The 24,702-nt window shown below is 37.2% G+C and overlaps 1 protein-coding gene across 1 annotated transcript in view; it reads left to right on the top strand.

The window, feature by feature from the left end:
• PDE3B (phosphodiesterase 3B, cGMP-inhibited) overlaps positions 1-24,702 on the top strand; it is a 93,739-nt gene that overhangs the window by 2,100 nt on the left and 66,937 nt on the right. Inside the window, 1 exon segment of the mRNA XM_009890980.1 lies at positions 6-209. Within this exon segment, the coding sequence (XP_009889282.1) occupies positions 6-209 (204 nt within the window).

Consider the following 24,702-nt stretch of genomic DNA (forward strand, 5'->3'; position numbering starts at 1 on the left):
GGGAGCGCGGCATCTTCTCGGCTCAGAGCCGAGGAGAGCACCACCAGCATCATCACCACCCACGGCTCCCCAGCGTGGAGGAAAAAGTGCCTGTGATCAGACCCAGGAGGAGATCTAGCTGCGTATCCTTGGGGGAAACTTCGGCCAGCTACTATGGCAGCTGCAAAATGTTTAGGAGACCCTCGTTGCCTTGCATTTCCAGAGAGCAGGTAGGTTTCTCTGAAACTGGAGGGAGAAACTTTCAGAGGAATGAGCGCCGCTCGCTTTTCCTAACTGCTGTATATGTCTGTGCTGGATGTCTGCTAACTGTCAAACTCCTGTTAGAGGAGTGGAGGAAAATGTTAGTCCCTTGGCGGGTTTCTCAACTCGCTTCTGCAGAATCGATATAATCCTTTATGTCATTATAGAAGCTAAATCATAATAACGTATTTGCTATAGGACAGAAGGTTCGCTCGCTTTTCATACGATCTTAAATATTAAAAAGTAGTTCTTATTGATTAAAACAAAACCCCCAAACCAAACATCTTCCGCTATCAGCTGCCTTGTTATTTTGATTGTTTCTTTTCCAAAGCCCACCACCTCCTCCGCTTCTGGCAGACTTTACAAGAGAAAGAAGCCACAGCTTTCTAGCTGCTCGGCACTTCAGGTTCTTCCCGCTTTCTATCGACAAAATGATTGCTAAGTGCTAAAGAAAAAAACAGTTTTTGAGGGATGTTAATTATCAAATGTTGGCGTTGTGTGAGTGGCAGCTGTCCTTCTGCCCTGCAGATTACTGTCTCTTGTTTCTCTCTCTCCTTCTCACCCTCTCCTCCTCGCTCCACGTAAATTGACATTAGGTGTGGATTGATGGGATTTAAGAAACTTCTTTTTACTGAAGAGAGAGCTGTTCAGTAGAGTCTGGAGGGATGCCCGAAACGCTCAGTTTTCTTGAATGGAACTCTGTTGGTTCTACCTCCCGGAAAACTTTTCAATGAGTCTTGTTTTTTGTAGCGCAAACCCCCGTGTGGGAGGGGAGTTTGTTTATATTTGGGAACTTGCACGTGAACTGCAGGAACATCGCGTTGTGTTGCCGGTGGGACTGGCCCGAGGCTGCTGCAAGCGGATTATCAGCCCGTTACAGGAGGGAGAGTAAGGGGAGTGTATTTAATAAACGTGCAAGCGGACAGTTTCTGGGAAGTGTTTGTTGCTGCAGGATGCCCCATCTACTACTGTTGTGGCTGAAATTCATGGATAGCAAATGAAATTTTCTAATTTTGCTTTGACATGTATTCCGCAATGTACTTCTTGTGATTGACTGTGAAATAGGTCTGAGGAAATAAGAGGTGAATCTGAAACGGTGGAGTAGTTTTCGAGCATTTCTTTCCCTTCATTTGCACAATAGAATAATACAGCAGCAATTATTTTTGCGTAAAAGGTTAAAATGCAAGTATGCTGTAACAGGCTTCAGAAATAATTCATTTAATAAGTTTCAAATTATCTAATGCATACTATGAAAGAAACATTAAAATATTGTACTAGCAGTTAAGATATGTAGGGGATATTGTATAATAATTTACTTTCTCTGTTCCTTTCTGGATAGTAAATGCTCTCTTTTTCTGTCGCGTTTGTCTACAATACAAAAAAACTCAGAAAATATGATAACATCTTTCATTAGCCTTTCTAGATGATAGAAGATATTTGTTCTTATGCAAGTTGCTAAATGCTTCCTTTGATATTCGGCTCACTTCCCAAAAGCATGCGCATATTTGGAGTTAAGGCATTTATTATTCTTTAAGTAACATCATAAATGTCAACCATAACTAAATACATAGAATTTATTGGCAGTACTTAAATCATACGTGTTCATAATAAAATGTAACTGTTTGGTAGACTTCCAGGATTTGATATCTTTGTTATCACTAGAAGTGAACAGAAACAACAGAGATCTGAAGTTCTTTATTTTCCTAATAGTCTATTATGCTTTACAATAAATATTTGTGCTTTATTAAGCACAGTTTAAATGGGATTCGTAGACACATGTTCCGTGCAGTATTTTATATGTGATTTTATACAGATAACACAGGTTAAATCCTCTGATCTCCTGTCTGACTTGGAGAGAGGTCAGACATTGCAGAGCTGATAAAACATCAATTGTTTGGGCGGGACAAGTAAGCTTATAATGTGTGACTTTATTTGAATAAACACTACTAGGTTTTTATATTGCTTCCTTGAAACAGAAGGAATGTATGCACTTAATGCTTTTCAGAGACCATTTATTATGTTAATTGTCTTTAAAGATTGATTGCATGTTTTGCAGATCTTTATAAAATATTACAATGATTCTTTTTCAATATTAGTATTTTAAGATAGTGGGTTTAATGAGCTTTGTTAGGAAGATCAGTGGAGTACAAGGAATGAGCTACAGGTCCACCATGACGAGAATACTTTGATGAATGAGAGCTAAGTTGCTATTGGGATTCTATTAGATGTGTTTTGTGTAATTGTTATGAACCTCTTGTTTGTAGAGGTTTGTATGAACCTCTTCAAGCAGGGGCACATAAGAACAAAAAAGGCAGATGTAGATTTTAGTTACTCTTTGAGGAAAATAGGGAATGCTAGTATTCCTTAAGTTTTGAGTCACATGTTGATTTGAAATTATGCCTGACTCTCTGTCTAGTTAAATACATGAGAAAATAATTACATTGAGTCGACTGTTTTTTCATGAATAAGCTCCAGCCAACAATTCTAAGGGGTCTGTGTGTGGAACAGGTATGTGCAACCAGTTGTGTGTGCACACTGGAATCAGGTGGAGCTATTGCTATTTCTATTTCTGGGCTAGAAGTGGAAAGAGGCCCTGTGAACACGATCTTGTAAACGCTTTCTAATTTGAGAATTCCTAATGACAAATATTTAGATTATTGCTTTCTTTACTTGAACAGGTATGACAACTAGAATGCTGGAAGGTTGCTAAAATTAGATTACCTTTACTTTTACCTTTTATAAAAGTATCCATGCTTACTTCAGCCGCCAAAGTCTACAAGTTTGTGCTGCATGTGGCTTTTCTGTAGTGCATATGGCTAGCAATGTAGTTTGAGGTGGGAGGAAAGAGTCTTGAATAGATTATATCTTTAAATTTTTATGTCAGTATACTTAAATGCAATTATCAAAATATATAGACACACAGAAGGAAGCCATGTGGCTAAAACTAGGGTTAAAACTTGTGCAAATGCAATGTCTTTTCTGAACTCTACTATATTAATACTTCTGCTCACAGAAATTCCTATGATTTTAGCAGTAAACAGGCTTTTTGTATTCTTACTTTAGTATTGATCTTGGACCTAGAGAGGAATTGCTTATTAGCAATATGACTGCAGTATTGGATTGGTATTACAAATTTTGTGTAGATGATGTTTTGATTGCACATATTAATTGGATGCTAATCTGTTAGCTGTACTCATTGCTACTGTTATCAAAGGCTTCATCTTCATTAACTGTTGCATATTTAGCACCTTTTTCTCCCATGAAAGCAAAATCAGAATTGGGAATCTAAAAGGTGCTTGTCAGTATTGCAGATCCTGTAAACACTCTATGTCCTGAAAAATACTGTAGTAAAATATTTTTTTTTCTTTAATATGATGGTGAACATGTGTATGAGAGCTAATAACTATGTGTAGGAACTCATACATAGGAACTTCTCAGAACCCAGAAAGAATATGTGATAAATATACAGGATTTGTGTCTGCAAACAGAGCTGATACTTTTCCTAGCTAGCTGACTAGGTTCAAGCACATAGGAAGGCTGCGATACTTCATGGATAAAGACTGCTTTCATTTTGCACTCTGATAATTACAGGAAGAATTGTCTTGTGGTTAGTTTGTTGGATTGACTGCCACCTCTCCCCAGTTTCTGTTCCAATCTATCTCGTACCTTTGATGCATTACCGTAGGAAGATAAGGTAATTTTTCAAGAGTTTAAAATATTTATATAACTTGAAATTAATGCAATTCCTTATTTGCTTAGACAATTTATATCTGTTTCTGTTACCTATTTGTGAAACAAATTATACTTTGTCCTTAAGTACTCAGAGTATAAACTCTCTAGTGCAGAAGCTGTCAGTTAATATGTATTTCACAGTATCTTAAAATTGTTAAATTCCAATACTGTTTGCAGCCTAGAAGCATGTGACCCTTTACCTGTTGATTGCACCAATAGCATAAAAGGTAACTCTTCTTGCTATATATTTGAGAAACTAGCTCTTTGAAATTTTAAGTTTTCCCCTAATGGTGACAATGACTGGAATCGCAAGTGTACCTGCATGTCAAAATTTGTTTCTGTTGTTAAGAGAATCTTCATATCTCTTGGGTTTTTATTGTTTGTCTTATGGGGAAAATCAAGGTAGAAATGTGGGTGTGTTGAGCTGTGAATCTAATCAATTTCAATGGGATGCAGCTGAGTATGAGGAATATACAAAGAGAAGGATTACACAGTGAAGATAAGTCTTGGGAAACTGTTTTTGCAACCATACTTTGGATGAGTTATATTGTTTCTGTCTTGTTCTCTCTGATCCTGACAAAATTTTTTGCACTAGATGAAATGAGAAGACTTTTGGTAAGAGTTGCATCTTTTTTTTTTTTTTTTCCTTCTCTTTCTTTCTTTTTTTTTTCACCCTGAAGTTATATTCTTGAAATATTGTACCAGAAAGAAAGGATGGTTTGAGCTTGGTCTGCCTGTAAGAGACCTGTAGAGAGGTCAGAGTCTAAGATGGTATCCTCTGGTAACGTGACTGCCAGGACTATACAGTGGTTCACAGAGAATGACAAAGAATGGTATTAGGGAGACTGAGTGCAGTCAAGAATTCTGTTAGCTAAGTTTACCTTATGCTGTTTTTTAGATATCCAAGACCTGGTGGCAATTCATGTTCTGGACACAAAAGGTATGCTAAAAGCAGGGAAACATGTCTGTAAGTCATCAGTGTAGCAAAGGGGGTTGACTGTTTCTGCAAGTGTGGTTTCTGAGAAAGAAAATGTAAAAGGAGAAAGGAAGGAGGTCAAAGACAACTGCGGTGGAAATGCTGGAGAAATTTGGAGGAAGGTGAGGATGGCCTATTACAGGAGTGAGGAGAGCACCAGGAGGAAAGAAATGGAGGAAGCTGGGAGAGAAAGTTGCAAGAACTGTGTGACTGTGTTGAAGAAAACTAACAGGATAAATTGGATAAAGTACTAATTTTCAGCTTTGACTAGGAAGACATTTTAAACTCATGAAAGAAAATTGTACAGATGAGGAATAAAACATTCCCAGGAGGGTCTCTAGAATGGCAAAGAGGACAACCTCCACACTGCAGTTCTTGAACAGTGTATTCTGTGAGGTTAAATATGAAAGGGAAGAGGATTACAAGGAATCAGGTATATTTTCCTCAGGAAAAGACTCATCTTTTGATACAATGCATGTGCGTGCATGTATATGACTGACAGTACCATCCTAATAGTTAAACTTGACCAACTGAACTGATTGAATACTATGGCCTTAAAATTTTCAAAGATATCAAATTCCAGCAAGTTTTATGAAAAAAGGTGAATGGTAAGTCAAGAGACTCTATGGAATATGCTCCAACGCAGGGCAAGTCTGCAGTGTGAGATGAACTCTAAGAATCCATGTGAGAGTGTCTCTCCCGTCATGAGTGAATACCAGAACTGGCTGGGGGAAATTCTGTTAAAGCCTGGGCCTTATTTGATAGGAAAGTTATATTTTCAAAAAAGCCTTTCCCCCCCTGTATTGGTTTTCTGATGCCTAAAAATGAAAACTTCATGCAGCCTTACCCATCATTTAAACAAAAAACTGAGCAAAGGTAACTGTAACTATCAGGTCTGGTGTTCAGAAACTAGTCGATGAAGATGGAAAAGAGTATATCTTGTACTTTTGTGCAAAGATAAGGATTACAGGCAGGGAAACTGGGAGATGTAGTCTGTTCTATCATTGATGCAAAAACTTGTGGAGGAAAACAAAGGAGAAAATTCTGCCTGCCAAATGAGAAGGGAAGGCAGATCACGGGAGGCTACAGCCATAGTATTTCTTGTTGGAGTCTCATCTATTTTTCCAGGATAAAACTATGTGGAGAGAAAGCCGAACAAATAGTTTAAGATGAGAGTAAAAGGGAGTGAAAGGTGATGTTGAAAACAATGCTTAGCAAGATGAAATGCCACAACAGAATAAATTTTAATGGAAAAAAAATAATGGGACTTTTCTGCAACTCAATTTAAGGTAAAAGTGAGGGCTTGGTTTGGTCAGGGCAGACTGTGTAATATATGAGTGAATGTTAGTGACGCTTAAAAAGGATCAATAACTTTAAAGATGCAGTGGAAGTAAAAGAGTACTAGAGCCTTCCAAACAGACAGGAACCATGGATACTAATAAAATAGAGTTCCCACAGTAATAAGTAAACTGACAGATGGTGGTGGTGTTTTGGAAGGGAAAGTGTGACAGAAACAAATTGGAGAGATCTGTCCTTAGGGAAGACCAGTTAAGTGGATGGCCTTATTGGTGAATGTGGCAAGATGAAGTCTTCTAGGAACTAGAGATGGCATAACAACAAATGATTGCTGAAATAAAATTATAGTTTCTGGGGCAGTTTTATATTTGAAAATGGATCATACAGCTTTGGGAAAGGATGCAATTCATATAAATATAGGCAGCTGCTGACCAGGAGTAAGTTTTGATGTGTTGGGCTATCCCTACTTTTTCATAGCTCTTATACGTAGCATGGTTCCTTTGAAACAAGTGCAAATTTACTAGGATGGGGACAGAATAGGGCATGGATATTCAAGTAAATTTTTTTATATCCCTCTGTTTGTTTGATAGTTCAATATTTACAAAAAACAGTGCTGCTATGCAGAACATTCATGACTACCAGTGCTTACCTTGCTTTGTACAGGAGGTGTGGAAAAAGCTGATATATTTCTAACTAAATGACTGCTTGAATGGCAATCCTGATAAGTTTTGTTACCCAGTACTGAGTTATGAGCCTTAATGTTCCTTTATGCAAACCCAAATACCTTCACTAACTTAAAGACATATTTGCAGCAAATGTTCCATTTGTTGTTCATTTGATAAATAAAAGTTTGTTTTGTGGAATGTTAAAATTATCTTTTTCATATATAATTTACTATTTTTAAGCTATTCAACATACCATAGAAAATGTACCATGTGAAGCTGTGTTTGGGTGCTTTGGATTTGATTTTGAGAGATCTTCCCTCTTATGAGGAACATTCCAGGCTTTTTGGTATGAATTAGCAATATAGGTATGTCGGTTTAGCTATATCCATGCTGGTAATAGTACTTAAGGAATACTCATGGGGTTTAATCTGGGGTGAATACTTTCAGTATGCTCAAAACAGGCAGTGCTGCTCCCCCACCCCAGAGGAACCGTACCACTGCCAGATGGTGATACAGCAAGCCTGTGTCACACCTGCCTATTATATCTATTGTCAGTACAGTTTTAACAGCAAAGTTCATAATATAGAATAAACTCTTCTGAAAGTGGGTGAAACTTAAGGTTTGCAGACGGAAGTTTTATCAGTTTTATGGAAGTGACAGCTTAACTATGACTACCAGCAAAGGCACTACGGTATTATAGTGTCTCTCTTAACCTTCATTATTGGTGAAGTTACATTTTCTTTTTGATTAGATTAAACCTTTTTAACGGGACAGGAGCTAAACCGAAGGCTAAAAAGGGCATTCTTATACTAGGCTTACTGTCCACATCTTTAGCATGATTTGTATTCCTATGTGATCTAAAATCAAGACCTGTATTTACATTTAGGGTCTTTTTTTTTTTTGTACAGTCAGTTTAATATTACAGATTCAATCATAACTTATTTTCCGTTTAATTTTTTTTTTTTTCTCCTAAGCACTGTTGTGTGATACCCCTTTACCACTTCAGGAATACAGTTTTGTTCCTTCTGTCTAGTAGATTTTCTTAAGGGAATTCTAAATTTCAGGGTACACCAAGTTACTAATATAGAATAGGAAGTAGAGGGTTTTTTAAGAACAGGTGTCAGGGAGTTTTTCTAGTACTTTTGGCTCTCCAGTTTCTATCCTTTCACACAAATTGCTGATACACCTACTGTTTTTCAACATTTAATGACCGATAAACAGTAATCCTCAGATATCTCTTTATCTTCTGTGTGAGAGATATGTGGTGGCCAAGGAACCTTACAGTATGTATGCTTTACAGAAGTGGACGGCCTCTTAGCTGGGCCTGTAACTTTGGAAGGGATAGATATGAACAGGCTTTTTGTGAGCTCTCTCTGAGGCAGGGATTAATCTCTGTATTTATAGGACATCATTAGTAGTTAATAAAATTCAGTGTCATGCACATAGTTTAATGATGCTAACTTTAAAAGAAAAGAATGTATTTGAGAGAAGTCTTCAGTGATTATTGTCTTGATTAATGTCCATGCTAGCCTTCATTTCATCTGATTTTCTACCTCGACAGTGTAACATATAAATACACTCACAGGCTTTGATACCTGTTCTTGCAATTCCATAGTACCCTACACATTCTCACTCCCTCAGAATTATCTTCATTACATAGTATGAAATTAAATTTCAGTTAATTTAAACTGCGCTTTTGTAGATACAAGCAGTTATGGTCTTACATGTGGGTAGTAGGGAAGGGAAATTTGTGTGGAAACCTGAAGGTGTGATTAGCAGACTGAGAAAGTTTGGATCCTGCTGTGTCCGTGAAATGCCATCTGCTTTGGTGCTCCCCTGAAGAAGTTGGCTCAGACTGGAAGAAGTAAAAGCACACTAGCACAGTTTTCCTCTTGACTAGCTGGATCTGCGAGAAGCAGGCTTTCTTTTGCTCAGGGAAAGATGAATGTTGATCTAGGTTATACTGTGTCCATTGAGATTGTCTATACAAATGTGCACTGAAACACAGATGTACCTACTGTATGTTGCTGCTTATAGACTGGGGTAAATACATCAATGATGACAGGGGCTTGGTTCTTCCTAACATGTTGGTATAGGGTAGAGCAATATATTTCATATCTTAACTAGAAAACACAAACAAGCTTGTTGTCCACCTGTATGTGTCCTCTTTCTGTCCTTGTTTCAACTAACTGCATTTTTGGGGCAGCATAATATCCACTCGGGGATCACTGAAGCATGCTTACAAAGCAAATTTCAAATGGAACTTGCAATGAGAGAATTTCAATTGATTATGCACGTGGATGTTTAACTAGGCATCTTCTAGTCGGGTTTTTTTTTTTTTTAAATAGTAAAATGCTGAGGAACATTACCTAGGATCTTTCAAACAATTGAAGAAATGTAGTATGTCTAGTTGAAGTTAAGATGAGCAATCACCATGATGTAAATAACAGCTTTGTGCTCTTATGGCAAAGCACAATTTAAAGTATTTTGATTACAAGTATCTGTTAACTTATTTGTATGTAGTTATAGAAAAGCATTAATTAGAATGTGTATCAGAGTTTCTTGCTACTTTTTATTGACCATAGCAGAATGTTTCCATGCCATGGTAATACTGAAAATCTAATTTTTCTTTCTATTGTGGAGTTTCTAGTTGAACAAGTTTGATTAGAAAGAAGAATTTGGAACAGCTTTTGTGTTAATGATCAGTCTCTTTTATCATTGCTTTTAATTAATTTATTTTTTCATAACTGGAAGCTTATTTATTAGACGTCAAATAATTTTTAAAGAAGCTTGAAAATAATAGGTTTGCAAGTGATTTTCTATGATGTCAAGATGAAAATAAGAAAATGGGAGTAGATGAGCAGAGGCAGATGCTGGCTGTTGCTTTTAAGGGTGGCCTGGTTTCAGACTCTCTGGGACAATAACTCATATCGCAGACATCTGCAAAATGGTCTGAAGAAGAAAACAGTACTTCAGCCTATGTGTGAAGGATAATTTTTTTATGAAGACTAAAAATCAAAACTAGTTAAAAGACTCTAAGCTTCAAACAATCTTGTTAAAACTGAATAAAACTCTGTGCTTACGTATGAAATTTGCGTAACCAATTATTAAGATCATTAAGGATAAAATTTCAGAACAAATTCATTTAGAAACTGATGTTATATCTGTAAATATGATATTGATGTCTTGTTCAGGAAAGTATCTTACAACTTCAGAAAAGATTCAAGCTGTGTTTCATATAATAGAGATTCCATTTCAGGTTTAACTGTAAAAGTCAATACAGCTATAATAATGGACTTATAAAGGTATATAGTTAGTCTTATGTAATTTTTCTTGTATGAGACTAGTTGCTGTTAAAATCTCATTGCTAAAGATTTGTAAGTCTTCTATACTTGCCTTAACACGTATTCTAGTAGGAAGCTCCCTAGAGTCAGCAGAGCACTTAAGCTTTCAAGTGGAAAAGAACATGTGTTTTACAGTGTTTAAGGATTGACATTATGGTCCTTACTTGTTTAAAAATTCACAGGGTTTGATGTAATTTATAACTTTATCTCTCTAGTAGCAAGTGTGAACATTCTCAAATGAATAAATTCTTAAAGCTATGTTCCTTTCACCTGTCTGGTGATGGACAGGATTCAGAGAATCGTAGAATGGTTTGGGTTGGAAGGGACCTTAAAGATCAGCTGGTTCCAATCACCCTGCCACAGACAGGGACACCTTCCACTAGACTGGGTTGCTCAAAGCCCCATCCCACCTGGCCTTGAACATTTCCAGGGATGGGGCATGCACATCTGCTCTGGGCAACATGTTCCACTGTCTCGCCACCCTCACAGTAAAGAATTTCTTCCTAATATCTAATTTAAATCTACCCTCTTTCAGTTTAAAGCCATTACCCCTTGTCCTATCACTACATGCCCTTGTAAAAAGTCCTTCTCCAGCTTTCTTGCCGGCCCCCTTTAGGTGCTGGAAGGCTGCTGTAACATCTCCCTGGAGCCTTCTCTTCCCCAGGCTGAACAACCCCAACCCACTCAGCTTGTCTTCATAGGAGAGGTGCTCCAGCCCTCTGATCATCTTCGTGGCCCTCCTCTAGACTCGCTCCAACAGGTCCATGAACTTCTTATGTTGGGGCGCAGAGCTGGACACAGTACTCCAGGTGGGGTGTCACAAGAGCAGAGTAGGGGGTCAGAATCACCTCTCTTGACCTGCTGGCCATGCTTCTTTTGATGCAGCCCAGAAAGCCAACTGTATCCTGGGCTGCAGGCGCACATTGCTGGCTCATGTTGAGCTTCTCATTCACCGGCACCCCTAAGTCCTCCTCAGGGCTGCTCTCCATCCATTCTCTGCCCAGCCTGTATCTGTGCGTGGGATTGCCCCAACCCAGGTGCAGGACCTTGCACTTGGCCTTGTTGAACTTCATGATGTTCATATGGGCCCACCTCTCTAGCCTGTCCAGGTGCCTCTGGATGGCATTCTTTCCCTCTAGCCTGTCGACTGCACCACGCAGCTTGGTGTTGGCAAAATTGCTGAGGGTAGCACATTTTTATTTTTAATTATTTGGGCTTTGAAAGTGCAAGAAAAATGATTTCACAGGAGATTAATGTTGAGTAGTAAATTGCTTACTTGCTTATCTTGTCTTTTTTCAAATGACATTTTTCTTTTTCTTTCCCTGTCGTTACCTGTTCTTAATTTTACAATAATTTTAACACCTCTTCCTACCAGTGTGTTCTTTCTCTTTCTACATGTTACAAGATCAGTAACATAATTTGGTCCAACATTACAAGTATCTTTCAGCAAAGACAAAAAAATGTTCTGACTGAATATATTTTATCTGTTTAGAAACCTAGCAATCAAATTATTGTTTAAAAAAATGTGTAGAACATATCATTTGTAAAATAGAATAATTAAATATTTCTTTGCATTTACGGCATAAAAAACTTTCTAGAATCCTTTACTTCAGTACCATAGCCGCATACGTTTATTTTTGACATACTCATGCACATATTTATTTTTTACATACTCGTACTCGCCTTATCCTTTACCTTGATACTATACAATATTGTAAAGTTCTTTGGTTTTTCATTTTGTTAGTTCTGCAAGTTAGATGCAAGGTGCTTACTCACCTGCTTCATTCTCTGTGAGCATAACTGCAAATTTATTTGTAAGATCTCTGCTCTTAATATGTAGGCTTTTATAGTTAGGAACTTATTCTTTGCTGCCCAAAGAGAACCTGTATGTTTTTGGTAGTTTCGAAGCTGAAAACTCTGTTTCCTGGATAGAGGGGACAAAGGTTTTCTAGGTTGGTTTGGTTTTTGTTTGTTTGGGGTTTTTTTTGAGAAGTCTAAGCCTTTAGCCATCTTGTTTATATTTTGCCTAACTCTTTCCTGTTGTAAGCAAGTGAGGAGGGAGAAATAGGAGTAGCATTGGCTCAAGTGCTGTAGTTATAGCAAGAGTAGCTGTCTGACTAATCATAATAGGGAATGAACCATGCCTCAAAAATTAAATACTGAACATCTTACTCCCTTCACTTCCCCTCCATTCAAAATGGATGGAAAGAATTAGAGGATTTCTATTTGTCAATGCACCTTCCTGCAATGTTTGAAAGGTATAAGAAAGCTTTGCCTTGTCTCTACAATACTGATGTTCATATACGAATTTAATTAAGGTATTTTGTTCTGATTACACCTTTGGTTGTAACAGGGTCAGTAGGAGCAGAGGAATATTTTCTGTCCTGATGTCTTGAGCTTTATTTGCCTCCACAGGGCAAGCAGATTTAACTGGACTTTTGCAGAACTTTTTTTTTTAAAGAAATTTTGAACTTTATTTCCAATTTCTGAGTAATACTTTGGCTCAGCATGTCTGTTAGATTTCCAGCTGTGTCCCAGGTCTGTCTTTCTCTTCCCATCAGCTCTGCTTCACTTTTTGAGATGTTCTGCAGTGGTACCCCTGCAGATTTCAGGAAAAGGGGTAAGCCAAGAAAAGCCAGAGTCAAAAAGAACAGTGAGTTCCCTGCATCTGTCTTGTCATAAGCGTCATTTGGGAGGTTATCCAGCTTGGTGGAGAGAGCTTTATTTTTCTTCTCGTGTCCTAGTCAGAGTATAGCAGGACACAGAGCTGGAGAAAAACTGTATATCATGATGGTGGATTCTGTAGTTGGTGGATTGTTATAAGGCAGGTAACAATTCCGAGTATCGCAAAAGTACTAAATCATTAGTATTTGGATAGACTTCCAAGCATCACAGAGGCTAACCTGTTAGGCAGAATGTTCTTGTTTTATATTAATTACATAACCAAAATGGTTAAGTAATTTGGTGCCTATGTTCATATTTAGATGTAAGTATTTTTTAGTGCCCTCTGACATAACTTCTATGTGGATGTTCTTCCACTTTGTTCTAATCCAGGTCTCTAAAAACTCTTTTTATCAAAGATGTCCTCAGCAACCATTGTATGTTTTAGTTTTGGAGAAGCTGTCTGAACCTTGAATCCCATAACCTAAAGCTGTCACGTGGCTCATGATTTTTGTCAAGGCTGTCTGATCCATTGTTGAATAGAGTTGGGGTTGGGAATCTTTTGTATCCCAGCATAACCCTGCAACAATAGTCTTGCTAGTGTGTGCTGGTTTGCTTCCCTCCCCTACAGAGATACTTGGGTTGCTCAACATGCCTTGTGTCATCACAGGTTTTCTGCCTATCATTGCCTCTTCATCCCTGAAACTTTTTGATCCCTTTCTGGAATTTCTGTAATCGCATAGCAGACTACTTCCATTATTTTTTTTCTTTCTGAGTTGGCTTTCCATTCACTTGCAGAAAATTGTCTATTGGTGAAGAAAGCATTTCTTTTTCTTTTTTCTGCCGTCCTACCTACGATGTGGGTACTGCAACATCAGAACAAAGAGTAATGCAGGTGTATGGGAAGAAGCTAAGAAGTGATGCAGAGGAAAACTATACCAATAGAGTCAAAGAGCCTGCTACAGAAACACCTGCATTTAGAGAAAAACATCGCTGAGATGCCAACAAGTAGTTAATTGCTGACTAACCTGGAGCATTGATCATACCATGTAAACATGGTCGCCCTTTTTAATTTCTTATTTTCTAGATAAGTATAGCTGCCAGTGCATACCTGCATGCTGCTCTTCAGTTTTATTTCAGGCCGCTCATTTGTACCCCTGGGCTTTTTGGCCTAACACTTCATATTTTGTGGTTTGGGATATGGATAAATTATGATACTAGATTTGAGCAAGAAGGCCTCCCAAGAAACTGGAGAATCCATGATGTATTTGAAGGAAGGAGACTTCCGGTTACTGGAAAATCAGCACTGGTTTAGATCTCCTTTTAGAGCAGTTCTAACTTGATATGAACCTGGCCTCCTGAGTGAGTAAGCTTTTATGAAAGAAATAGTGAAAAGTCTGAAAGGTTGCCTCCTCCCTGCACCTTCAGCTTTTCGATACTTAGTTCTCTTTAGTGGTCAGGAAGCGGCTCTGACAGGTTGTTCTGGCTGGCTGTCATCTATTTCAGAATGCTTTAGGGGATTTCCCACTTAAAATTGCACTGGGTAGATCAGCCAGTGAAGGTGGGAGACTTTTTTTCAGCAGTAAATTTCATGTGCATTTTGCCTTGGTGAAGCATTGCCCTGAATTTTTAACCAAACAATATTACTTTTGTCATGCCTTTTTGCTTTCTTTGTGCTCCGTAACTATTCCATCGTGCAGAAAAACAGTTCTGTTTTATGCCATATAAGCACTGATATCAGCACATTAAAAGCACTGTGCTGGAAGTAGTTTGTTTCATGTTTAATCATGTCCTGAAGTGACCAAATTCAAATTTAAAATTATACCCTAAAATTACCCATTTTTTTTTGTGCAAAATATTGTCAGAAAGGCCAATATTTGCCTTTACATTTTTATTATTGTTTGATTTTTTTAAATTTGCTCTAGAATCTGCAGTTCCCCTGAAAGAAAGCTTACTGATGAGATCCATGCTCTCTACATTTTTTTAGATCAAATTGTGATTTTTGTTTTCCTTGGTGTATACAGTAACTGGTGATACATTTTTAAAACATGCTTCCTACTTATATATGAATACGCATCTATTTGAAGTGAACGAGAAGTAGTTTGATAGATCCTCTTGATGTTTATACCCAAAGTAAATTAAATACAGTATAAAATTGGGAAAATTCTAGAGCTATGCTATAAAGTTAAAATCAGAGATACAGCTAATTCAATGTTTTATGTAAAATCTGCGGGTGACTTTTTTTTTTAAACTTAATATGTGGCAGAAACTTTGAGTAGTGCAAATGCTAATTAAAAGATGTGTTACTTATTTTTTTTTATTTTAGATGAAGTTTTCTTTCGCATGTTTTCCTTCTTAGTTAAAAAGAAAATACAGTGTAGACAGCTACTGAAAAGATGTGAGAAAAGTAAAAATGCATGCAAAAAACATCTCTGTAAAAGTGAATTTATAGATACGATAGGTTAACTGCAAAGATGTTAGTCAAGGGTTAAACTTTGTGTTTCGCTGGCTGCTGAGTGAAACAGGATGCAGTGACTACATTGTCAGACTGCTGGTGTGAGTGCAAACAGATGAGGAAATGCTGGATCAGGCACTTGAGCAACTTGGGCTGTTACCTAGGAAACCGCTTGCGTCATACTTGCCAGCAATTAGCTTACAGTTCTTTTATTTTTGATAGTGTTGCAAGCTGAACTCGACTGTTACAAAGGAAAAGACTGGCTTCATCTCAAACTGTTCGGTTGTGACTGCAACTATGGCGCTTATGAGAATTTGCAAAAGTGCTACTTCGGATAAATTGAGAAATTATTTAAACTCTCCAGCCTACTTCTCCAAAGAGCATTGTAGTTGTGCTTGATTCTGAAAGATGTACAAGCAAATTTTTGTGATCTATATGAAAATTATATTCCCTAGTTACCAAAATTAAGTAGCATGCAAATTTCACCAGTGTTTTGGATATCACTACTTTTTCTATCCATTATACTGAAGTGTTCTTGTGTGTTACATGTTAAAACATAGTTTTTGAAATTAACGTTACCTGAGGTTTAGCCTCTAAAGCAAGGCATTCTTTTTCTAAGTAGTTTTTCCCTGTGTTGATTAAAAGTCAGTAACTTCCAGTGGTGACCTAGCCACTAAAATAAACCAGTTAGTGTTGAAAGCAGTGTGTGTTTTATCTCAGAAAATCATCATGTCTTTTGCATTTCACTTAAAAAATGTAAACAAATTCACAGTAACTTATTTAATATTGATGTATGTTGTTGGTATGGGTATTGCCTTATGTCTAGCTGTGGCTAGTTATTTTTTTAGGGAAAAATCATGTAGTGACTGACAGGTTAAACCAAGAGTGTTAGTTGCTGTTTTTTTACTTTTTTTTTTTTTAACATAGGCAAACACACAAACTTAGATTTTAACAAACTAGTATTATAGTACATAGTTAAAGGCTGAACTTGTTAAAATGTCAGTGTTAATACAGAATACATTTGTGTTCCTGTGTTTGTGTGAAGCTTAAAAAGTTAATATATTTTAAGTGTTTGAATACTAGGATTTTCAAATTACTTTGGAAGAATTCTTCCATGTAAACCCCCCACATTTTCTTCCTTGTTAAAAGAATAACTTTGACATATCATCAGTTAGAGCTATGTTGGTATCTGAAGTCTATATGCAAAGCTCTTGGGAAGGAAAAAACCCAACCAACCTCCCCCAAAAACATCCCAGACAAAAAAACCCCACCCAACCATTAAAAAAAAAACCAACCCAAACTCCAAACCCAGCTCTTCCCCCACCTCGAACCCTTGAATATAGGCTTAGAAATGTTGAGTATCTCTGTTCCTGAACATTTATGATAGATTAACTTGGCATTAAGAGTCTAGCAGCCCATATTTTTGAATTGTGAATCTTCTTTATCCCTTCAATTCTGTGCAGTACAATGGAGGCTATGGTGTCATCAGATCACCATTGGGTTCCATGAGTGTATGTTCAGTAACTTTGCTGTTTATTTAGGGCAATGCCTGCAAGTTATGCAATACATCAAACATATTGAATATTTTGTTTTATCCTCATTTAGTATTTTAGCCCTGTAAGCCTTGTCAGTCTTCCTTCAATGAAGGAGATGGGAGTTACATGATGACACAGTTATTTTTCTGCCTAACTTTTAATAATTTTTAATTATCTGAATTTAATCTTCTTTCTGGCACTTGTTAACTACTTTCAAAGTGCTTTTATGAGCTGACAACATTCAGTTGTTGTTTCCTGAATGTCATATTCTCAGCCAGACTGTTTGGTATACATGCACATTTGAAAAGATAATTCTGTAATAACAGATGGAGCTGCAGCTTAGTGGGACACTACTTGTCTGTTTAATTTTTGAGGCATTACAGTAAGGGACTGCATTTTTTTTCAGCAAGGTCTGTGAAGTTTTGTATGATTTCTGGGGAAACATTTGGTTTTTAAGTGTCTTAGTCTTCTGACTTTGTAAGTCAACTTGTCTATTACTGTAGGTTCTGTAACTTTTAGAAACAGTCAGATAGGTGGGTGCTATGAAAGAGGAAAGGAATTAAGGTCTCTTCCATCATCTTCTGATTGTGATTTTTACTGAGGAAAATAAATCAGTAAAATGTTCTTTGCAACTCTTATGCTATGAAGTATTACATAGAAAATTTCACTGAAAATGTCAAGAAAGTGACTGACAGTCCATAAATTCTTATCTATGTAGCTAAAATGGCCAGCAGTCAGATCACCTTGCATGGATAGTTTTGTGGATCAGAAATATTGTTACGGTTTTCTGAGCAACACAAAGGGTTTTTTCTTTGTTTTGGTTTTTTTCATCATATGGTTGTATTTCTAAATGATCATTAGAATTGCCTAATATGGGCAGGCTTTCTGAAAATATTGTTATTCTCATTGTCTCATTTGAAAAACTGTCTTCCAGGTCTTTCTGTTTTCAAACCATATTTGCCAGTAATGTTTTTTTGTTACATGTCATCATTAAGATCAATACAGGAAATTACTTACTGCTGTTCACCAGCCCCTTTCTCCTGATATTAAAATCTCCCTCTGTCCTCTGAATAGGAAGTTTCTCTACAGCTCCACCCTAGGGCATCACAACTTCATTCAGCCTGCAGTAAACCTGTCATTGGGCTGCTTTGTTTGTTTTGGATTTTCAGAGGATAAAAGCTAGGGGGAATTACAGAGAGGCATGCCTTAGCCATCTCTAAATTTTCCTGGCATGTCACAAGTCTTCTGTTACTATTTTGTGATTTTTCACCATTTATTTATTGTCTGTGTCCAAGGAAGTAACTTGTTTCCAGTTTCTTCAGTGTCAGGCTTTCTCTTGATGTATTTAGTATCCACATAGAATTTGAGTCCTTTAATCAATAGAATGTAACAGTTCCCTAAAATCTTGTGAAATGGAGAACTTGTTTCTCATTTTCATTGCCTTAGATGACAGTTGCAGTTGATTTCTCTCAGTCTTCATATCCCACTACAGTTTTCTTCTGGGATAGTAGTTTTATAAACATTTCTGACTTAAAATGTTGTCCTCTGTGTACTGTAACTATTCAGAGGAAATGTTTTTGTTATGTTGGAAGCGGAGACAATGGCTTTTAAGGCCAAGTGGTATAGCGATATAGCAAATCTTTTCTGTATCTGCCTCCTTGTTTTTTTTTCCTTTTTTTTTTTTTTTTAATTTTGGGATATTGAACTTTTGTATTTTTCTCTAATACCTTATATTATTTTTTTCCCCAACCTTCCTCATTGTGCCTTCATGTTTTGGTGTTTTTTTTGGTTTGGGGGGTTGCCTTGCTTTGCTGGTAATACCAGCAGCAGAGCTAATTAAACTGTGTGGTGCAACACCAGCTTTTGTTGGCTGGGAAGTACAACTGCAGTGCAAGTCTTGATTAAAATTTTGAGTTCTAGGGTCAGAGCACGATAATTTTCTGATGCTAAGAACTATGTCCAGTTTAGATTAATTTTTATGTATTTACAAAAAAGGATTTTTTTTTTTTTTTAACCTTTGGACGTATCCATTCTAATCTGAACACCTCTACTCAAATGTTCCAATTCCCTTAATGCTTTGTGGCGCTTCCACTGAAAGGAGTGGTCATTCCCAGCACTGTCTGCTCCTTCCTGTCCTGGCACATCCCCCTTTGTGCTGATACAAGCATTCATGAGACTACACAGTGAACTAAATTGGGGAACTAATCCATGTTAAAACTAATCAGTTCTTTTTGTAGTTCCTTGCCATGTGTCTGCATAAATGCTATTGCTGCATAACAGAGGGAGTGACACAGGGATGGGAATGAGCAGCTGAGGGAGGGCCGGACTGCTCCTTTACTGTGGCAATGCTAAGTTGTGCTGATTTAAGAGAACTAATGGCGCTGCAGTGTAAAGAATGGATGTGTTAGAACTTCCCAATAAAACATTCAAAAGCCTCTATATTTTTTTTTCTATGTCTTGAGTGAATGATATATTCTGCATTTGTCTACTTGACGTAAAAGGAACAGAATGCTTCAACATTGGAAAGCTGAAATATGGCAAATAGGTACTTAAAATGTAAGTTGTTAAGCAATTGCAGTCAGGTGTGTTACTATGCTTGCAATGTATAACATTATATACAAAGTTTTCACAAAGACCTTGAATGGAAAGGTGCAATTTAGATATCTGTTAGACTTGTACAGTAAATGGGGCAGAGGGTTCTTTGGAAAAACAATGTAAGATTCTGTGGTAACAGACAGAATCATACTGCACTAAAATGTGAGAACAAAATGAACTGGGAAAGGACACAGGTGAATCAGATTCTTCCTAACACCTGAGTATTTGGCACTCATTTAAAACACTACTTTAATACTGTTGTGTTTGTGTGAAAATTATTCATTATTTTCAGACTGAAATAAAATGAAAACATTATAGAACTGTAACAGCACTTTTGTGAGTCACCTTGTGAGCCTTGGACTCTAATCAATCTGTCATGCTTCCATGTACAGGACTGAATAGGTAATATAGTAGTGGAGAAAACCTTAGAATGTAGAAGTGGAAGTCCTCTCGTGCTGGGTCAGGAAGTATGTCTGTCCCTTTTTGATGCTTCTAGGTATTTTGATGATTTTTATGCCCCTCCTTTTGTGGGTACCCGAAGTTTCTGATGAAATAAGTTGCTAAAGTAAGAATGCTTCAATCCAGCTCTTTGCAGTAAGCCTCCTTGGCACTCAATTTTCATGTTACAAAAGTTCACATATATGGCAGCAAGAAAAAGGAAAATATGATTAAAATGACGGTTTCTTATTAATAGTTGAAGCCCAGACTGAACTTCATGGGACAAATAGGTCCTATAACTTTGTTCCTGCCAGTTTCAGAGTTCGGTCAGGTTTATAATTTTATATAGTAGGAATTGTGCAATCCAATCATGTATCACTTGTTCCTTTCATAATAACTCTTAGTCTTTGGTATGTTCATTTTATAGAGGTATTTGCTTATGTGTTCTGTCCATCATCCCTGTAGAATCACCAGTGTAAAAGGCATTAGCCACAATGATCATTTTTTTGTACAAGGGATTGGGAGTGGAGAAATGGAAGCAGGTGCACCACGTGTCTTATTTCAGCTTTTGAATAAATTCATCTGTTGAGGAATACACACAAATGACTTAAGGTATCTGTTTCTGTGGTGAACTTTTTGAGTTTTCTTCTACTGTATGCTGGAGGTTTGATCAAAGAGAAAATCTTGTGAAAACACCTGCAGCCCTGCTGCTTTGAATTGTTAGAGCTACCCCTTTATGAAATCTGAAATATTAGATCTTGCATTGTGCAACTAATAATGCTTTCTTTCCTAGTACAAGGACAGTTTCTTATGACCTAATTAATTAATTTTTTAAAAATAATGTTCAGGAAAATAAAGCAGAAATTTGCCCTTGATTAAGTTCATATTTTTTAAACCAAAACATTAACAAAAATCTAAATTATATAGATGCTTGACAAAGATAAAACTCAAAATAATAATAAACTGAAGAGAAAAATTTAATCACATAAAGAGGAAACAAGGGTATAGAAGCATAAAGTTTGTAAGTAAAGCCTGATGTCAAGCTGAATTCACTTGATAATTGTTTTGATCTTCCACACCAATTATTCCTAGCCAGAAGGTGGAGTTAGAACACTTTTTTTTTATTATTATGTCAAACTAAGGATTTAGCAATTCTTAGGGCTTTTCTATTTGCTAGTGATTGCACAAGATAATCTATTCTAGATGATGCTGTATGGAGGATGTGCAGGGTCCTCTGTCACAGGAATTCCCAGAATATGGTCTGTAAGACCTTTAATAAGTATGGCTGGTTGGCAGAAATATACTGAAGACCTAAAACAGTACAAAGACTTTTTAACTGAAAATGTTATTAACGTATATTGTATGAAGTAGGTGAGGGGAATTATTCATTGACCAAGATAGTTTGGCAAGCACTTTTGAAGAGTGTAAGAGTGGCCCTTAGCAGTCATCCACTCTAATGACTGCAAAAAGGTATAATGAACCCACAACATCTCAAGAAAAGGGGTACAGTGACTACTGTTTGTGATGGCTTTAAAACAGCTATTTCTAATGCTGCTAACAGTACAGCTGAGACAATTTGCAGCATACTCTGAAACCTGCTCAGGAAATGGGGTGAACATGGGTGGATATTTTGTGTTGAATTCCATTCTGCCATTAATCTTTTTGATTAATTGAACATTTGGAAAAGTAGCCCTCAAGGCTTAAATATTTTGCCAAAACTCCTTGTTGTGGCTGAAGAACTGTCAAAAGTCAAACATTCTGTGAAAATTAGCCAATGTTTTCTGTAAATGGTCAATGCTGACAGGGATATAACCCAAGGCTAGACTAGGCAATTCTAATCCGATTTCCCTGCCTTATTTTCTATGCTGAACTATCTGGGGGCCTCCAGTCAAAAATATATCTTTCTTATATGTTAAAGGCTTTGCTCTCAATGCAAATGTACTGTATGCTGATTTAATTAATTAATTAGCTTGGTTACAGTCCTGTTATGGGTTGAGGAAGAGTAAAGATTACCCTTTTATCTGTTGGTCAGAATCTCTTAAGTGTTTGATTGTATTGGTATTTAATATAGCTTGATCCACAATAAGATTACAGATTTTGTTGTTGTATTAGAATGCTAAAAAAGCTGTAATGCTTTTGTATTTATTAGATTTCATTATATAAAACAGAGCTTGAATCTCTCTCTTCTTGGAACACTTACAAAGCCATTACATTTTGACATTTAAAACATGTTGCTTAGTATTTTGATGAGTTTCATAACCTATATGTACTGTGCGGTATGCTCTTGTTTAAGCAGCTGTAGTCATTTTTAGTAACATTTTATACACACTGAGAAACTGCATTTTCTAGTTTGCAACGTAGTAGATAATTTTCTGTATCCTGAGGCAATTAATTAAAACTAAGTGTGATAGTGAGAGTTAACATTGTTTAAACATAATAGTGTGAGTCGGTCGTATGGTGTTTTTAATAACAAGTTTCCACATCATTTTTTTTTTAAGCACCAATATGAATTTTTTTCATTGACAAGTAAATCAATTGAACTATTCAATTCTGCAAAACATAGAATCATAAAATGGTTTAAGTTGGAAGGGACCTTGATGATCATCTACTTCCAACCTCCCTGCCATGGGCAGGGACACCTCCCACTAGACCAGGTTGCCCAAGGCCACGTCCAGCCTGGCCTTAAACATCTCCAGGGATGGGGCCTCAACAACCTCTCTGGGCAACTCGTTCCAGTGCCTTACCACCCTCAAAGTGAAAAACTTCTTCCTAATCTTTAATCTAAACCTGCCCTCTTCTGGTTTATATCCATTCCCCCTCGTTCTGTCACTACATGCCCTAGTAAAAAGTCCTTCCCCAGCTCTCCTGTAGGCCCCCTTTAGGTACTGGAAGGCCGCAATAAGATCTCCCTGGCGCCTTCTCTTCTCCAGGCTGAACAGCCCCAGCTCTCTCAGCCTCTCCTCATAGGAGAGGTGCTCCAGCCCTCGGATCATCCTCGTGGCCCTCCTCTGGACACGCTCCAGTAGGTCCATGTCTTTCTTATGTTGAGGACTCCAGAGCTGGATGCAGTACTCCAGGTGGGGTCTCACGAGAGTGGAGTAGAGGGGCAGGATCACCTCTCTTGACCTGCTGGCCACAGTTCTTTTGACGCAGCCCAGGATCCAGTTGGCCTTCTGGGCTGTGATTGCACATTGCTGACTCATGCTGAGGTTCTGGTCAATCAGCATGCCCAGGTCCTCCTCCTCAGGGCAAATGAATCAGTGTTTCTTTTATAAGTAGCTTTTTCTAGTCTTAACCAATTAATTTTTGTGAGTCTAGTTTTAAGCAATTCTAGTCTTAACCAATTAATTTTTGTGAGCTCCAAGTTGTTTCCTCTAGACATTATCTTTCATCGTTAAAGCTTGAGTCCTGAACTTGCACTACTTCTTGAAATCATAGTCCTTACAAGAAGTTAAAGCATTTTTTAGCTATGTAAATATGTCCTAAAGTTTACGTTACAAGACAAAAAGTGTTTAAGAAATAATTTCCTGTATCCTATTTTATCTTCCTGTTAAATACTAATAGAAGACACTGTCCTGTGCTGTCAAATATCTGGGCTTGGTGAGGAATTTTTGTTCCTTTACCACAGATGTCAGTTTTCCAGGTCATCTCTAAATTACCTATTCTGACCTTCTTTTTGGTTGTACTTCTATAGGTCAATTTATTGGCAATATAACCGTGTATTAAATATGACCTTAAAATTTTGTAAATGTATACAAATTTATGTATGCACATGTACATGTGTATGTGTGCACACATCACAGACAGTTTAATTCAAGTACATTTTTGCCATGCAATCATCCAACCCTAGTACCTTTGAATTCATTGGCTTATTTCAGTTAAATTTGGTAGAGGATAATCATCTTGAGTAATATATTTCCTGTAAATTTCATGAAAATCAGTAGCCAGCAAGAGAAGAGAGCCTACTGGCACCCTGTTTATGAAAAAGAATGAGGAAGCCATAAAAGACAGATGGAATGAGTACTCTAAATACAGGAAAACGGGGCATTTAGAGCTTACAACTCCCAAATTCCAGGTAATCTAGTCATAACACAAAACTTCCAAGGATTTCATCATTTGTGCTCCTCATAGAGCTACTTGCCCCCCTTTTTGAAAAAGTGTGCTTACTGTTCTGATATTCCTTGTTGAGATGTTTCATTCAAGTTTTCGAAGATGGTCTTCTGTGTTGTAAAACATGACTGTATTTCCTGTCATGTTAGAGGGCTTAATTTACTGTTCTTCAGTCTTTACCAATTACAGAAACAAGCTGTCTAGCGATGACAGCTCCAAGGTAAATGAAATGCTGTCTCATTTATTGCCTGATTTATTTATGCTCTGAACCTTTCTTGCAGTAGATTGTAACTTTTTTTGGGTATGTAACAGACTACTAGGTGGGAATGGCAATGGCCATTCTTTGAAGGAGGAGCTTGAACAGGTTTTGACTTAGCATGAGACATGCTTCACTGCTGTTGCTGGGATGTAAAAGCAAGTTGTCTCACTAGTATTTTATTTCGTGTTGTACCTATGCAGAAGTAGAAGAATAGGTCACAGGCTATTCTTGTGGAGCCTGAATAGTAAAATGGACAGCAGATAAAAGGATGTAGCAAAGAAGCTTGCTTTTCAGGGAAAAGATGAATTTTCATAGAATTTCTTTTCTCAGAATGACCAGAGAGCCTAAAGTTTTATTAACGTTGATTCCCATTCATTTTCCTCACAGTCTTTTCTG

Source organism: Charadrius vociferus, unplaced genomic scaffold (genome assembly GCF_000708025.1).
Source record: "Charadrius vociferus isolate BGI_N301 unplaced genomic scaffold, ASM70802v2 scaffold248, whole genome shotgun sequence".
NCBI lineage: Eukaryota > Metazoa > Chordata > Aves > Charadriiformes > Charadriidae > Charadrius > Charadrius vociferus.